This window comes from Atractosteus spatula, chromosome 19 (assembly GCF_055471065.1).
Source record: "Atractosteus spatula isolate fAtrSpa1 chromosome 19, fAtrSpa1.hap1, whole genome shotgun sequence".
Taxonomy (NCBI): Eukaryota; Metazoa; Chordata; class Actinopteri; order Semionotiformes; family Lepisosteidae; genus Atractosteus; species Atractosteus spatula.
Window position 1 is genome coordinate 15872659 of NC_142724.1, and position 17898 is coordinate 15890556.

General features: G+C 36.1%; 1 protein-coding gene across 10 annotated transcripts in view; it reads left to right on the forward strand.

Annotated features, from left to right (window-relative positions):
* The window catches only part of ralgapb (Ral GTPase activating protein non-catalytic subunit beta), a 56485-nt gene that overhangs the window by 23960 nt on the left and 14627 nt on the right, over positions 1–17898 (forward strand). For 8 of the 10 annotated variants that reach the window (XM_088937233.1, XM_088937236.1, XM_088937239.1 and 5 more), the window contains 8 exons: positions 1570–1771; positions 2628–2795; positions 3919–4033; positions 5069–5216; positions 5419–5483; positions 5897–6035; positions 14932–15065; positions 16537–16719. In XM_088937233.1, coding sequence (XP_088793359.1) covers positions 1570–1771; positions 2628–2795; positions 3919–4033; positions 5069–5216; positions 5419–5483; positions 5897–6035; positions 14932–15065; positions 16537–16719 — 1154 coding nt within the window. The remainder of the gene's footprint in view (positions 1–1569; positions 1772–2627; positions 2796–3918; positions 4034–5068; positions 5217–5418; positions 5484–5896; positions 6036–14931; positions 15066–16536; positions 16720–17898) is intronic. The other 2 variants (XM_088937237.1, XM_088937232.1) reach the window with 1 other exon arrangement.

A 17898-nucleotide genomic window follows, 5' to 3' on the forward strand; every position in this document is an offset into this window, starting at 1 on the left:
TTTCCATTTTTATTTCTATTATCTTGCAGCATCTTTTATCCAAATTCTTCTTTCTTATAAATCTTGTAAGTAGGAACGGTAGCTTCTATTAAATTGCAGTCAGTTTTTCTTTTTTGTATTTTTTCATCGCCACCATTTTCCCTCCTATAATTTTTACATTTTTGTCATCTGGTCCTTGTTGCTGTTGCACTGATTTCTTGGGGAAAGAGAGCTATCCACTTCCTTCCTCCCTCTGTCTCTGAGTGGGAAAGATTGCTGGCCAGAGACCCTTCTGTTCTCATTAATCTGACCCACCATGTTCTACTAGTCTGTGATCACTTCATTTCCCCCAGGTTTTGCACTAACCATTTTTGTTTCTCAAAAATTATCCTATGTTGTTGAGTTTAAAGTTTTTTTTTGTCTGATTTTCTTCCTTAATTGTTTGGTTTTTGTATGTGCCTAAATGCATGAAATGAGTGTCTGTCCAGAAAGTGCTAGTTATGTTCTGTTTTTAAAGACTCATGGGAACTGACAAAGAGACTTTGCTGATGTTTATTTTATTTGGCTGCATTCTTCATTTGAATTCTTGAATCTGCAGAGAGTAATGGCATTGAAAGAATAAAAACAATGCATAGCTGACCTACATCTAAAGCATTTCTACTGTAGCATGCATATTACAAGAAAACAGTAAGTAACAATGTCAAGAAAATATAACAGTGGGCATTCAGAATGCTCCCTGGTTTAGAATGACTGACACAATTCTTGGGGCAATTGATAAGATGTCTTCCTTTGTGTCATGGTGGGCCCTTATCTTTATTGGGGACGCAAGAAGCACAAGTTTTGCTGTGAGTCTGGAAAGGACAAACAGCAGTACAAAATCTACTCTGTGCCAACCTGACTGACCTGTATCTGAAACTGGGAACTGTGGCATAAAATATGATTTTCTCATTTTGAAAATCACAGTGACATATATTGTAATTGTAGCCTTAAGTGACTTAAGTTAAACTAGTTTTTAATACAGACACAAAGTACTGTACAAGAACCTATAGACTTGTATCTCCATGGGAAAATGTTTCAGCAGATAGTTAACTAAAATTGTGGTGACTCTAAAAACATCTGTAACAATCTACGTGATGACTCACCTTCACAGCTGTAGTATAAAAACTAAAGAAAAGTGTCACTGTAACCACACCTTTAGTAAAAAAATTACATCCGTGTCAAGCCAGTCTGAAACATGGCTTAATATATGCTCTTTGCTGAAATTTGCTACTATCACACTAATGTATGTCCACGTGGAAATATGAAGCTAGTTTTAAGTCCTTTGGTACATTTGAAAATTAGCACTTTCATAGGAGTAAAGTTATTTTTAAAATCCTAGTTGAGCTCACGCTTTTGAAGTCTTGAATTAAAATTTTTTGAGTGCATCCTCCAACTGTTTATGATCTGCTAACACTTATCTAGTGGCAGGATGAAGCCTTAAGTTGAAACTCAGAGCTTTTTTGCAAAATCTTTGTGTCAGAACTCCCTTTGAGCCATCCTGAGACTGTGAGTTGTCCAATTCAGGTGGCATTCTCTTTTCTTTGTCCTCAGCGATAGCAACTCAGGCTGGTGTGGAGCTCCGTCGAAAGGGTTCTCAGATGTCAACGGACACCATGGTCTCCAATCCAATGTTTGATGCCAATGAGTTCCCGGATAACTATGAGGCTGGGCGAGCAGAAGCCTGTGGAACACTGTGCAGAATATTCTGTAGTAAAAAGACTGGTGAAGAGATTCTGCCAGTGTACCTATCTAGGTAAATCATGCCATCTTTATCATGTTAAAGATCTAACACCACTTAAGCATAAGGTTATCAAATCTATAGGTTATTTTCTTTTCTATCTCCAGAGATCTCAACCATTTATAACAAATGTAACGTCATGGAAGCCACGTTGCTTCATAGTTATGTCCTTTGCCCTACCTTACAGGAATATTGGATGGGGAATATTCAGAATTTTATCTGAGGTGCTACTGTAATTGTCCTGGGAGGGGCTGGGGAGGCTACAATTAGCCCACCAATGCTTATTAGCCTGTGGTCTAATCACTGCAAAGAAACTCATTCTTATATTCTGGAAAAAGAAGGAGGTGGCCTCAGTGAAGCTTTGGCTCACTTAGCTGACTTATACAATGCACTTAGAGAGGATCAGATTTATTCTGTAAGACAAGTTCAAAGAGTATTAGAAGTTATGGGACCCTTTAATTTCATACCTTGAAAGATAATACAGTTGAACTATACATACAACGTTTTTAAGACAATAGTTAGAGCACCTTCGGGGGGGAGGGTAGAACGGTTTGGATGGGAGTTGGGAGGTTTGGGGTTTTTTAATGTATGGATTTCTCTTTCTATACCTCAGTATAGCTGAATACTATCCTGTCTGTATTGTTATAATGGCTGATTTGTATTTGTTTTGTTCTATGATTGTTTTGCTTTACCTTCTGTTACAGAAAATTAAATAAAATATTTTAATATTATTTTGATGTATCTCTCAATATGATCTTTTTTCCTTTATGGTCATTCCATATCGTGAGTACTGCACATTTTGTTTATGCAACACTTGTCTGAAGAATTTTTAATTTCTGTCATCTAAGATTCTCAATTTTCTTCTCTTCAGGTTTGACATGGTTCTGATCCAGGGTCTGCAGATATCTGAATTTATCTGTCGTCCTGTCCTTGCCAGCATTATCCTCAACTCTTCTGCATTGTTTTGCTCAGATCTGAAAGGAATCAATGTTGTTGTTCCTTACTTCATCTCTGCACTGGAAACCATTTTACCAGATAGGTAAGAGCTGTAGATTATACTTAGGCATACGAACAGTGTAACCTTAAGAAGCTAGGTGGTTAGGCGTTTTCAGTGCTGTTATTAGGATGTTCATTGTTCAAGTTCTGACTCAGTGTTTAATTGTGTGTTACACATAGCCTGTTACTGAACTGCCATGTGCTCCATCCTTTGTGTGAGACATTAAAAAAATCCCTGTGTCCTGGTTTTGGTTATTTTAAATCAGTAGTTGTTGATGCAAAGTTCACTTTCGAGACTTGGGAAATAACATAAATAAATATAAACGTGTCTGCTGAATGACTTATTGCTACTGCTATTCTTGTTCTTATTATTATATTGAACTTTGTTATGGTTCTTAACCAATGGTAACTACAAATTGTGAATTTGTTATAAAAGTATAGTTTTCCAAATACCTCCAAATGCCCCTCTCCATTGACGGTTTTAATAAAAATGGTTTTTATTTGGTACTTTGTGATACAGCCAGCAGCCATATCACCCTGCAGCTCTCAACTGGCTACCCACCCACTCTGTGGTCTGTGTAGGTCCTAATGCCCTGGTTTAGTGGTGGGGACACTATACCGTAGTGGGCGCCATCTTTCGGATGAGACGTTAAACCAAGGTCCTAACTCTCAGTAGTCATTAAAGATCCCCGGGCATTTCTCAGGGAGTTATCCCAGTGTCCAAATTTCCCCCCTCAGCCTTGAAATTGTCCCCATGTATGATTGGCTTGCACTTGCCCTGCTATGGACTGGCACCCCGTCCAGGGTGTACCCTGCCTTGCGCTCCTTGCTTGTCGGGTAGGCTCCGGCTTCCTGCAACACCATATGGTATAAAGCGGTTTGGCAAATGATATGACTTTGTGATATTTGCAGTTGCCTTTGCATTTATGCATTCAGAAAATTGAAGTAAACTTATTAACATTTTTTACTGTCTGTAAACCGTCTATTGCTTGTGCTAGAACTATCCAGAATTGAACAAGGCGCCATGTTTAAACATTCAGCTAAACAATTATTAACTCTATTATTAAACTTATAGTGATTCAGTTATTGTACCCATCTAAACTGAAACAGTTTACCCATTTACAGGTGCAATTCTGCTTCATCCCTATGTGTTGCCTGTCTTGCAGGGAACTGTCTAAATTTAAAGCTTATGTGAACCCCACTGAGTTGAGGAGGTCATCCATCAACATTCTGTTGTCAATGCTTCCTCTCCCCCATCATTTTGGAAATGTGAAATCGGAGGTATATTTTTCTGCATTCAGTTTAATATAACAGAAAGTAATTGTACAGTTCTAATAAATCACTACTCTTTAATAAAGAAACTATATGGGGCTTACAGTCATCTCCAAAATTATTGGCATTGTTGATGAAGATGAGAAAAAAGGCTATATAAAACGAACAACACGGGTATTAAGTGCAGTAATTATTGGCACACCTGTTTTCAGTACTTCTTGCACTTTCACTTTTCAGGGATCACAGCACTGAGCTTTTTTCTATAATGTTTTATGAAATTGGAGGACACATTGAGAGGGATCTTAAACCATTCCTCCACACACTCTTGCTAGATGCTTCATATCCTCCGTTATGAGCTTGTAGACTGCCCCTTTCAATTCAAATTACTGGTTTTCAATGGGGTTCAAGTCCAGGCACTGAGATGGCTGGTTTAAAATGTTGATTTTGTGGTTAACATTTCCTTTGGGTTTTTAATTTGTGCTTTTGGTCATTGTCTTGCTGGAAGATCCACTTTTGGCCTTGTTTAAGCCTCCTGGAAGAGGTAATGAGATTTTTGGTACTTGGTAGAGGGTAGCGTTCATGACGCAGATGACCTTAACAAGGGCCCCAGCACCAGTGGAAGCAAAAAAGCCTCATAATATCCATAAATCCATATATATCCATTACAAATCCACCATCAGATTTTGAATTAGGTAAGAGGTTCTTTATATATACACAAGCCTCTTTGGATATCAAACTTGCCTTTGGGTGCCCAACAGTTATCCTCTTTTGATAACTGGACTGTGATCAGTATAGAATTGTTTGTGCCTGGGAACTCTTACTGACCTTCCTGTCCATTGGTGGCTCTTAACCTATGTGTTACTCATTGGAATTGTGTCCTGCAACCTTAACAGATTAATTTTAATAGCTTTTGGTTTTGTCAACCCTGCTACCACTTAAAACATATTTTCTCTGTTATAGTAGTTCATACTGTGAAGTACATTAAGTACTTTTTTTTTAGGAAATGTAATTTCAGTGGAGTGCTTCAGGTTTTTGTTTTTTCAGGTTCTTTTGGAAGGGAAGTTTAGCAATGATGACAACTCAATGCAGGACAAGGCGGTCACATTTCTCTCGCTGAAGCTCAGGCTGGTCAATATTTTAATAGGAGCTCTACAGACTGAGACGGATCCGAACAATACACAAATGATCCTAGGTGTGTAAAATGACATGAATTAGATGTCAGGCAGGTGATTTGTTTTCTAGAACATAACCTTAACATTAAAACTTTTTAAAAAAATAATGCATCCGTTTATACTGTTAGATTTGTTTGTTTGGGTTTTATATGTGACTTTGATATGCTGTAAGTAGCCTCTGATGACATATTTGAGCATAATTTTTACATTCTGCTTTTTTAGGTGCAATGCTAAATATTGTTCAGGATTCAGCCCTTTTAGAATCAATAGGGACTCAATCTGAATTGGTAAGAGCATTTTACCTTTTCTGTGTTTAATACCTATTTTGTCATAACACAAGCACTGGAAGACAGGATCAGGTCATAATAGCACTAGAAAATCCTTATTGGTGACAAACTTTATTTCATGGCTTTAATGACTTTTTTCTTTGAAGTATAAAGGTCATCTTTCAGTCTTTTTGTTACATGCATACAGAACAAGGTATTAATGTTCTGTAACAGTGTACAGTGGCTCGATTGTTGGTCCAGAGTTGCTCATCCAGTAGAGGTCTTATCTTGTAGTGTGTAATGAGTTCTGTAGATTGAGTGTTGACAGTGGAGATCCAGGCTAAGATGTCTAGCTTTTCTTGGCAGTCCTTTGAGCTCAGCTGTATAAATGGGTTCAGTAATGGTCATCTCACTGCGTTGCTGTGGTGTTGCAGGTTGGTGTCGAATGTGGCCAGACAGCTGTAAAGAGCCACAGTCGAAACAGCAGCGGAATCAGCACAGCCAGTGGGGGCAGCTCAGAAGCCACCACTCCAGACAGTGAGAGGCCCGCACAAGCACTTCTGAGGGACTATGGTAAGGAAATAAAAGATACAGCTGCTTCAAAAATATTTATTCCTGTAACATTGTACTCTGTTGAAAAACAGGGCAGTTCTTTGTTATCTTGACAATCTTTTAAGGAGCCTCTGAAAGCATTTTTGCTATGATAAAAAATTGGATTATTTGTAAGTTGAACCCCAGTGTCTTTAATTTTACTGATTGCAATCTAATAATAAATTATGTGTTAGACTTACATAGTGCTTTTCTGGACACTCCAATCAATTGTGTTTATTTAAATCTTTGAAGTATCTATTCAAATTGTGTTTTATATACAATTTACTCCATATACATATTCAAGGCAAAAAAAGAGTGAATTGACTATGAAAGCAAAATGGAAAAGTCATAATTACCCATATTCTTGTAGCAAACCTAAATTAATTTGCACAACATGAACTTAATGAGCCACACAATTAGTTGTGCTATATTAGTTATTCACATTATTTCAAAATGTATACAGTATTCACAACATTTGCGATGGTTTGGTGCTGAAAGCTGTCGCGGATAGAAAAAGTATTCTGTAAGTAGCTCTAACTCTATACTATATACAGTATATAACGTATTGCAGTATATAGCTGGTATGCTTAAAAGACATAAGCAGCCCTACCTAATGTGATAATTAAAGCACTGGCTTTATGTTAAAAAATAACATTCATCAGTTGAAACAAACAACAGTAATCACTGACTTACAATAATCTGCTCAAATAAATAACTTGAATCTCTCTTCTGCATCCAGTGGGTCCCTACATCTCTACATTCATTTCTCGATCCTAGTCTATTGTGCAGCTAATTTGAAAGTTGTGCTTAACATTTGGCTTAGTTTTATCCTGCTCTGCTCTTCTTCCATCCAAGACTCTACTGTAATGTCTTTGTAAGATCCTTTGATCAGGTAGAATATGAAGCATAGGTTTAACCAGGAAGAGTAAGTAGCTTTGGAAGCTGCTGAGTGATAAAATCGTTGAAATGAACAGGAGAAGGGTATAAAACTTTTCAAATTTTTAGTTTTTATTTATTTATATCCCTTAGTTAAGTGTTCTTAAATTCTTAATGGTTTGGAAGGCATTTCATAATACACGGACACTGCCAAAATCAGGCGTTTATTTTGTGGTCTGATGAGACATACAGATCCAGCCATTCAAAATGCGCAAGGTTCGCTGAGTTACAACACGGTGGGCATGGCGCAATATACCGCATCATACCGCATGTTATTTGAAATATGATAATAGTATCCAGAAGGACCTTATAAAACCGCCAGAGGAGGTAATAAAGCTCAATGTTTCATGTACAGCATTTGAGCTTTCGCCAGATCATTAAACATTTAAAAAGTTGGTATATTTTATAAAAGCAAGACTGCTCCATTGGACAAAAGTACACAGCTTTCCACCTCCATCATAAAAATTTCATGCATCAAAGTCTTTAACTCGGTAACTTACATGGGTTCTGGTTTTAATGTGCTTGTTCTAACATTATTAAGCTTATATTGTGTCCTTCAAAAAAAGTTACGACGTTTTATCCTTTTCTGAGAAAATGTAGTAAGAACACCACTTGCTGTTATTGTAAAAAGATGAATGTTGTGATTTAACATCACTTGATAGTTATATGAATATGGAATCGTGTAACTAAGCAGCTAAAGTATCACAAGTGGACGTTTTGGAAACATTCTCACATTCGTTTCTTTTTTTTTACCTTGTAGTGGTAATGAGCACTGTAATGTAGAGAGCTATACCCATGCGGTTTAAAGTGCGATCGGAGCATTACTTTTGGTTTGTTTCTTATATAGCCAAATGCATAAAAATAGCCCACTGTTATAGCTTGTTGTTGGCTCTGGTGTGTATCTGGATAAATAAAGTGATGGTATTGTGATTAAGGATTTCTTCGCAAAATTCTTTAAGTTAAACAGAGGGAAGAAGGGTTATTTTTACAATTGATTCAGACTGATTTAATTCCCCTCATTTAGCGGAAACAGATTAAAGAAGTCATGCAGTAGTTAAATGTATTGGAAGGCGCTCTATTTTATTAACAGACACTCCGACTTAAACCTGTGTTGTACAGTGATATAGACGTAGGTAATTTCATCTCCATTAAACAATGTGCTTATTGTGCAAAACCTGCTAAATTGGAAGAATTGCAGAAGGTGATAAACTGTACATTATTTACTGGAGTGCAGCTGAGTTCAAAGAAGGAAGTCTGTGAGTCCCTCTGTTTATTGGTACCAAACATTGATGAGACGTCACTGTTCTGTACAGATACAGAAAAGTGAATGCTGAATCTCCACCAGACGTCGTATGTACTGTTTAACCATATTCAAGGACCGATGCGCTGTTCCCATTTGTAACAGGGTTACTCCCTGGAAATTAGTTATTTTTAACTTGCAGTTTGTAATGTCGGGCGCTCTGAACAGCAACAATGACAACAGAGCATGCTACTGAAAATTCCTTCCCCTCCCCCAGAACTGTCTATTCTACATAACATTACACAGTGGGTGTTAACACTCCTAGCCTTTGTAAGAAGTACAGAGCTGCATTACATAAAGTGGCCACAATGAAATATACTAGTAGGTAAAAGTTAATTCTAAGCTGGAAAGATAAGACACAACGTGTCTTCTCTAAATCTTCAGTTAACAGACGGTCCAGGATAATTTATTATTAATAATGTCTTCCATATTGTATTAAAATTGGAATGTTTTTTACAAGTGTAAATCCACCTGTTTTCTAACCGCTTTATCCAGGACAGGTAGCAGTTTCACCCCTCCCCCTTCCCTCTGCCTGCCTGACCTGTTCCCATTTTTAACCATTCTGTGTCCGAATCGCAGCGGGTGAGAGAGAGTAGGGAGAGACAGAAAAAAAGTGAACCCTGTTTTTTTTATAGTCAGATTTAACGTATGTTTGAACACAGTCTTGCAAATTAATGTTTTTACATTAGTACAAGAATTTATCACAGTGCGAATTTTAATACTAATTATTGATTAAAATTAAAAATAAACATAAAACATGTTTACAAAGAAAGTGGATTACAGTAATACTACCAGCTATATAAATACATATATTTAGATCCTTAAATTAATATCATTATTAATTTCTTTAGATAAGCAATTCCATATTATATTCCCTATTTAGCGGATTCTAAAAAGTATGAGGTTTTTTACTGCAATTATAAGCAAGTATTCATAGAAAAGGTTAAAACATGGAGTGCAGAGGACGTTTCAGCAATTAAACAGAGGTCTGGAACACCCTGTCTCAAAAATAGATGTTTAAATACTGTTTGTGAAAACAGTGACAAATCACACCAAACAAAATACAATTTTAAAATACAAGCACTTTGAAATTATTAGTTATTGTTAATAAATCACTTTTATGAATGCGTTATGATATTTAGAAATACCAACAAATTCAGTATAGTGTCGAATATATTTACTTTTTTAGTTTTTCAAAGAAGTGTTTATTTGTTAAAAGTAAAACTCATGACGAGAGCTGGGTTCAAGCCCCCGACCTCCAGCATGCAAGGCACACGCCTAAGCCATTACACCAGTGCACCACTTAACAACTTAAGCTGTAGCTGAAAAGGGCAGGCAAAAAGTTTCCAAGTAATCGCGGGTGAATCAGTCAAATTGATGCAGATGTTTACAAATAAAGTGTACCTCTGTGATAATTTGAGCTAAAGATGGAGCCATTCAAAATGCATGTACCGCACAAAATTATCCACAGTTCACCGTGTTGTACCGCAGTACGTGATTGGCTGGCTAAAATGACAGACGGGCACTCGTGGTGCATTGGTTGTTAGTGAAATGATGTAATCATTTAATCTCTTTACTGTGCATGTTTTAATCCGCTTAATATTGAATATTTATATGGAATTTTACAACTAAAGGGAAATTTTAGTAGCTGAGCATAAAAAAAGAGGAGCATAATGTGTCTGAAGGTCATACAGGATATTAATTTAGGAACATAAACATATTATGTAAACTGTATATGGCTGGTATTGGTAGTTTAAATAAAAAATACACACCAGTATTCCACTTTCTTCCTAAACATTTTAAGCATCGATGTCTTTCATTCGGTTACATACTGTGGTTATTTTGGAAAAGTTTTTATGTGCGCCTTCTGACTATAATAAATGTATATACTTCATTAAAAAGTTATAATGTTGTAACATTTCCAATGAATATTTGTGCTTGTTATCACAGTAAAAAAAACGCATACTTTTTAAAATTTTATTTAATAGGGAATATAATATGGAATCGCGTATCTAAAGAAATTAATATAATTATAATTATATAGCTCAAATTATCACAGTAGTACCATTTCTTTGTAAATGTCTGCATCAGTTTAACTCATTCATCTGTGATTATGTGTGTGGTGTAATGGCTTAGGCGTGTGACACCTGTGGTGCGTCGAGTGCATATCCTACAGTGCGAGAGCATTTGCAAGGCTATTAAAAAAGGTTGATCGAGTTAACAGTCTGGGTGTGGTGAGTTTCGACTGTTTCCTGCCAGTCTTGGGCGAAAGGAACCTGTCTTTCAATGGAAGGTTTCAATGGAACCAGAAATCAAATGTCCTGTTTTTTTCTTAACACATGTTTTTGAATCTTTGTGTAAGCTGTAAGTTCTTTTTACTTCTTATTTAAACATTTGAAACACTTTAATTTTGTAAATGCAACATGCATTCCGTACAGAAATAAAATGTTTAAAACATGTTTTCTACAGGTGTTAAGCAGATTAGAAGGTTGCTGTCAAAATAGCGCACCATCCACCACAGCCCAGTGATATAACTTTAATATAAACAAGGTCTAGTACCTGGTGCAGTTTTTTTTATTATTATTTTGAATTAATCAAATCCCATGTGTGAGTTCATAAAGCCAGAATTATGTACTATCCCTATGTCTGCAAAACACCTGATCATCTACTGTAAAGCTTTCAGTGTTTTGTTTGTGTATATTCCAATCGCAGTGGGGGTAGGGTGTAGGGGGAAAGGTTTAGGCTGCAATTGAATTGGGGATCTGTATTCTTCACACCCTACGCATGCTTACACAGCTCACTTGGTGAATTCTTGTACTTACAAGTTGTAAATATAATGTTTACATTGGCGTTTTTTAAATTTTTCACTTAGGCGTATGGAGGAGTGTCAGCTGTCAAGGAGAGCACCCCCCATGGACAGACTGACAAAGCAATTGGGAAGTGTTAACTATCCAGTCATTGCAAGCCACTGCAGCAGCCACAAATAAATAAAAACTAAATTATTTTTATTGTCATGTCACATCCTTGCGAAACAATCATGACATGCAGGTGTGAAGTAGAGTTAACAGCTTCAGATTTAAAAGGTTATTAATAATATATTCCGTGTTGCATTAACATTGGAATGTTCTTACAAGTGTAAAAGTAGGTGATACACAACGTGTCTCCTCTATAACTCTTCAGTTTACAGAGAAATTTCACCAGAGACTCACACCATTGTCCAATAATACTCTTCTTGTGTCTAATTTTTTGTTTAGCAGGATTTGCGCGATAAGCACATTGTTTAATGGGGATGACATTACCCACGTCTATATCACTGTACGATACAGGTTTGAGGCAGAGTGTCTGTTAATAAAACAGAGCGCCTTCCAATACATATAACTACTGCATGATTTCTTTATCAGTTTCAGCTAAATGACGGGAATTAAATAAGTCTGAATCTCGGAGTGCCAATTGTAAAAGTAACGCTTCTTCCCTCATTTGTTTAGCTTAAAGAATTTTGCGAAGAAATCCTTAATCACAATACCATCACTTAATTTATCCAGATACACAAATTCACGCCAGAGCCAACAACAAGCTATAATAGTGAACTATTTTTATGTATTCACTATATAAGAAACAAACCGAAAATAATACTCTGATCGCGCTTTGAACCATTGGGTGCAGTACGTTGTCCATTACCACTACAAGGACAATAACAGTTTTTTAAAAAGAAACGAATGTTAAAAAATTTTCCAAAACGTCCACTTGTGATACTTTAGCTGCTTAGTTACACGATTCCATATTCATATAACTATCAAGTGATGTTAAATCACTACAACATTTATCTTTTTATAATAACAGCAAGTGGTGTTCTATGTATTCTTAGAAAAGGATAAAACGTTATAACTTTTTATGAAGTACACAATATAAGCTTAATAATGTTAGAACAAGCACGTTAAAACCAGAACCCACTAAGTTACCAAGTTAAAGACTTTAATGAGTAAAATATTTATGAATAATTAAATTTATTTATAATGAAGGTGGAAGGTTGTGTATTTTTGTCCAATGGAGCAATCTTGCTTTTATAAAATATACCGACTTTTTAGTGTTTAATGATTTACATGCTATAATACACAGTTTACAATTATTAAATGTCTAAAGAGTATACAACTTAAATTCTTCACTGGAAAAAGATTGTCCCTCTGCAGTGACCGGGAATCGAAACCGGGTGTTTTCTGGTGACAGCTCAAATGCTGTACATGAGACGTTAAGCTTTAATAGCTCCCACCTGGCGGTTTTACAAGGTACTTCCGGATAATATTATCATAATTCGAAATGCGGTATGATGCGCCACGCCTACATCATTTTAACACAGCGTACTCCGCGCATTTTGAATGGTTGAATCTGTATATGAATATAATTATATCGTTATTAAGTTCTTTAGATACATGATTCCATATTATATTCCCTATTAATCAAATTCTAAAAAGTATGCGTTTTTTACAGCAATAACGAGCGCAAGTATTCATAGAAAACATTAACTTTTTATGAAGTATATAAACTTAATATAGTCAGAAGGAGCATGTAAAAACTTTTCCAAAATAACCACAGTATGCAACCGAATGAGACTTTGATGCCTAAAATGTTTATGAAGAAAGTGGAATACTGGTGTGCGTTTTTTATTTAAACTACCAATACCAGCCATATACAGTTTACATAATATGTTTATATTCCTAAATAATATCGATTGACCTTAAGACACGTTATGCTCCTGTTCTTTTTATGTTCAGCTACTAAAATTTCCCTTTAGTTGTAAAATTCCAAATTAATATTCAATATTATGCGGATTTAAACATGCGCAGTAAAGAGATTAAATTAAGCAATCGTTTCACTAACAACTAATGCACCACAAGTGTCGGTCATTTTGGCCAGCCAATCACGTACTGCGGTGTAATGCACTAAACTGTAGATAATTTTGTGCATTGCAGGGTTTTACCATGCATTTTGAATGGCTGCATCTGTAATTGAAGCATATTGGTTTAAATGCAAAGTGTATTGTGTAGTACAAAAAATACAGCGTAAGCTACTCAACAACCTTATTAGTAAAATGAGCATTATAAAGCAGTCTGTGGACAAAGTTATTTGGATTTTTTTTTTATTTTGCTCTGTGACAGGAGTTTGTAACGAGTAATTTTATTTCTGCTTGTGAATGAACACTAATTTACCATTTCTTCCTATAGGAGTTTCCTTTAACAAATTGCAGTTTTTACCTTTAACAGAATGCAGTACAGTATAAGATACAACATGTTAATAAAATTCCATTTAATTTACTATGTTTGTTTTCAGTCATGGGTGACATGATGGCACAATGGTTAGCATTGCTGCCTCACGGCCTGCATTTAATTCCAAATCTGTTTCCAAATTCCAATATGCTTTGAGTTTGTATGTTCTTCCTGTCTTTGCATCCAGATTTCTCCCACAGTCCAAAAACATGCAAAAAATCAGGCCTAGGCGTGACTGTGTTTGTGTCTGCCCTGCAATGGACTGACGTCCCATCCAGGATGTATCCTGTCCTGCATCTGTTGCTTGCCAGGATAGGCTCCATCTCACCCATGACTTGAATTGGTTGAACGATTAGAAAACAGATGGATGGATTTCAGTCATGCATCTCAGCATTTTCTGTGCTGTAGATAAGATGTTTTGATTTGTGATTTTAAATTGCTTTTTTAAGCTTTTTGGTTTTTCTGCATTCACTGGTCTTGTCATAGCGCATTGTTAAAACAACTTTTCTTTGCATATGTAAACTAATAGCAAATGAACAGTACAAACTGTTTGATTATTTGTGTTGTGTGTTGGAATAATACTGCATGTACTTTAACAATGATAATACACTGTGTCCTTCCCTATTTGCAACTTTACCAAAGTTTTAAGGTAATATGGACTATTCTTCTGATGGCCTAAAAATTAACATGTCTAATATTGGTTAGATTTTATACATTAACATTCTTACCACCTGCATTGTATTTATGGTTATTAAGATATTTCCATATGCAGTTTTCATCACAATATACCATATTAAAAATGTATTCTATATAATCTTTATCTAAAGATATAATCTCTACCACCTGCAAGACAAATTCAATACAAAGACCTCATTTGCAATACTTTGTGAGCTTATCTTATTGTGCTGCGCAAACTTTAAATTTTATATTAATATATTATCTACTATTTTAGTCTAATTAGAATTTCAAAAAAAGTATATGGCAGCTTCTCCATAACCTTCTTATTTGATGAGGTTAGATGGTACTATGGTATATGGATACCTGTGGTGATCTCTTAAAAATATAGCCTAATAATAAATTGTATTACAATCCTTCAAGATATTTTGGAGTACACATCTTAACGAGTTTAAGGAGGACAGATGTGTTCAGTACTGGTTATATTGTAAAAGGAAATAAGAGACATTCTTCAGAAAGTCCTTCTCAAAAGACTGGCGCTGAAAAGCCTGCATGATAGTACCTGTGGTATTTGCCATAGGTGGTCGTGTTGTAATTGTTTGCTTACTGGCTGAGCGTGCCTGTTGCTTGTTGGATTGCTTTGCTTGTAGTTACTAATACTTAGTTTTCCCTCTCTGTGGTGTGTGGTATTGGGGTTATATCATAGCTCTTCATACAGATACGGCCGCAGGGCTCCTGGTCCGTAGCATCCACCTGGTTACGCAGAGGCTGAACTCTCAATGGAGACCCGATATGAGCATCTCACTTGCAGCGCTTGAGCTCCTGGCTGGTTTGGCTAAGGTAAGAAGAAAACAGTGGTAAAATACAGTAAAACCTCAAGGTTAGCTAGTTCTATATTCGCGATTTTGCCTATTCGCATGAAATGTTTCATGACCACTTTTTGCTGCAGACCATATCCACAGGCTGCAAAGCAGGCGTGCAAAATGCAGGCACCCACTTCTTCATCTTCTTCATTCTGAACATGCATCAGTCTCTGTAGTAAAGGATACAAGGTTAACAGTTTATGTAATAGTGCATCATGGGTTGTGCTTAGGTTATTCATTTTCCTTCAGGAAAGCATTAGATGTGCATGGTTTGTAGTCCTGTTATCAAAGTAATGTGGGTGTTGTGCTGTGAAATAAAAAAGAATCACTAAAAAAATCCTTTGTGTCATAGTCCATGTCACAGTCTCAGTTTTCACATGGAAAATTATAAAAGACAAAATTAGAAGAAAGAGAATTAGACAAACTGCAGGAGAGTGAGTGAAGGGAGTGGGTATATTTAATTTACTCATTACTGTGCTGTAATAAACTTTATTTCAGTACAGCAGTGCTTCATTTATAATAGTAATCAAAGCAAAATGTAAAAAAAAATAAAAATGAGTTCTACTAAAAATGAAAAAATGTAATACAACTTAATCTATATCATAACATTGAACTAATGTATTTGTATTAATTTCAAATAATTTGAATTACAGGGGGAAAAGAATATTACTTTTCAAATATTCATTTTCATAACTTATTTCAGAAATGTTTTAACAGTTATAACAAAAAATATTACTACAGAAATGCTTGTTTCACGATTTGCAATACCATTCCCAATTTTCCCCATATGATTTTAAGACCCATATTTGCCATTTACATCCCAACCTTTGCAAATATCAAGATTTGACTGTAAATTCCCTATTATATGAATAAGTATAATATTTTGCTATACTCACTTTTGTGGTCCTTAACCCCAGCTTTTAAGGGCACCCATTGTATGTTTCTTGTACTAGGGGAAGGTTTATCAATTCTTAATAATTTGAATACCTAGCAACAAATTATCATGTATTACTTTATGGAAAATACTGTTTTAAAGCAAGTGTCGTTCTGTTACTCTTCAGTACCTGTAATGTCTCTGTAATACATAGAAATCCGTGTTGTTTATATTTAGCGTTATTGCATGTCAGTTCTGAAAAATGCAAAAATTAAATTTCTAGAACCTTGGCTCTGCTGACAGTAATTTCTAATTTAAAGACTTAATGTTGTCCCTTCATTGTACTGAGCTGTTTATCAGTCATTCAGTAATATACAGTGATATATTCCAAGTGTAATGTGCATTACAGCTAGTGATAGTTCAAAACATCATGCAAAAATGACTTAGGAATGTTCACAACCAGCTTGATTAACTTGCCTGGTTCTTTAAGAAGCACAGTTAATTTAAAATATTGATATCTTATTTTAATAAAAACTTTCTTTTTAATGTGGCTCTGTCTTTGTCTGAGACACAGGTGAAAGCTGGTGTAGAGAGCTCGGACAAGAAGCGTGCCGTCAGCTCTGTATGCAGCTACATTGTGTACCAGTGCAGCCGCCCAGCCCCACTGCACTCCAGGGATCTCCACTCCATGATTGTGGCAGCATTCCAGTGCCTGTGTGTCTGGCTGACTGAGCATCCCGACATGCTGAACGAGAAGGCATGTGCACACTCCAGACTTTTTAGAAGTACATTTTAATATAAGTCATATACAGTGGCTATCAAAAGTATTCACCACCCCCCAGACTTTTTTGCATTTTATTGTGTTACAATATGGAATCATAATATTGTATGTATTTGGGAGTTTTTGCTATTGTTTGACAGAAAACATTCTTTAATGTCAAAGTGAAAACAAAATGCTGCAGATCATCCTAATTAATTATAAATATAAAATGGAAAATAACTGACTGCAATCTTATTTATTCAGTTTGAGAAAATATTTGGTAGATCCACGTTTGGCAGAAAAAACAGTCTTGAATAAGTTTCTACCAGCTTTGCACATTTAGATGCCTTTCTTGTTCACTAAGTTACTCAAACAGCAATTTTCAACTACTACCACAGATTCTTGATTGGATTGAGGTAGCTCCGTGAAGTTGTCTCCCCTACAAATAGCACTAATGATGAAACACACTGCATTCGTTAGTGCTGCTTTTGTGCCGTTGAAAGTAACATTCATGCCGCTTTCGTTACCAAGGCATAGCACCTTATTTTTCTGAGCCATGGCGTCACTCAGCCCCCCTGCAACAGCGCCGGAGAACTGAACCAATCTTATTCGTTACTGCTGCTTTTGTGCATGTTTTTGCCATTGAAAGTAGTGTTTGTACTTTTTTCCTTCCTGAGATATAGTGCCTTCTTTTTCAGGGTGTTACGTCACTCTGCCCCTCTACAACGATGCAGGAGAACCTAACTGGTCTCATTTGTTCGTGTTTGTGCCATTAAAAGTAGCTTCCCAGCCTCTTTCCTTCCTGAAATGGCTACCTTCATGACTCAGCAAATTTCCCTTGTCACAATCAATGCAATGCAGCAGGGCCAACTTCATGGAGCTCACTCTGTTAGAAATGCAACTGTATGACCCATCTCTATTGCATAACAGTACCATTACACAAGATGTAATGCAATAGAGATGGGTCATACAGTTGCATTTCTACCAGAGTGAGCTCCATGAAGTTGGCCCTGCTGATGCACCAAAGTTTCCCTACAACCATGCTTAACAGTAGGGATGGTATTCTCAGGATGATGTTCACTGTTACTCTTGCGCCAAACATAGCACTTACTGTTGAAGCCAAAAGGGTCAATTTTGGTTTCGTCAGACCATACAGTCTTCTTCCATTTGGTCTTA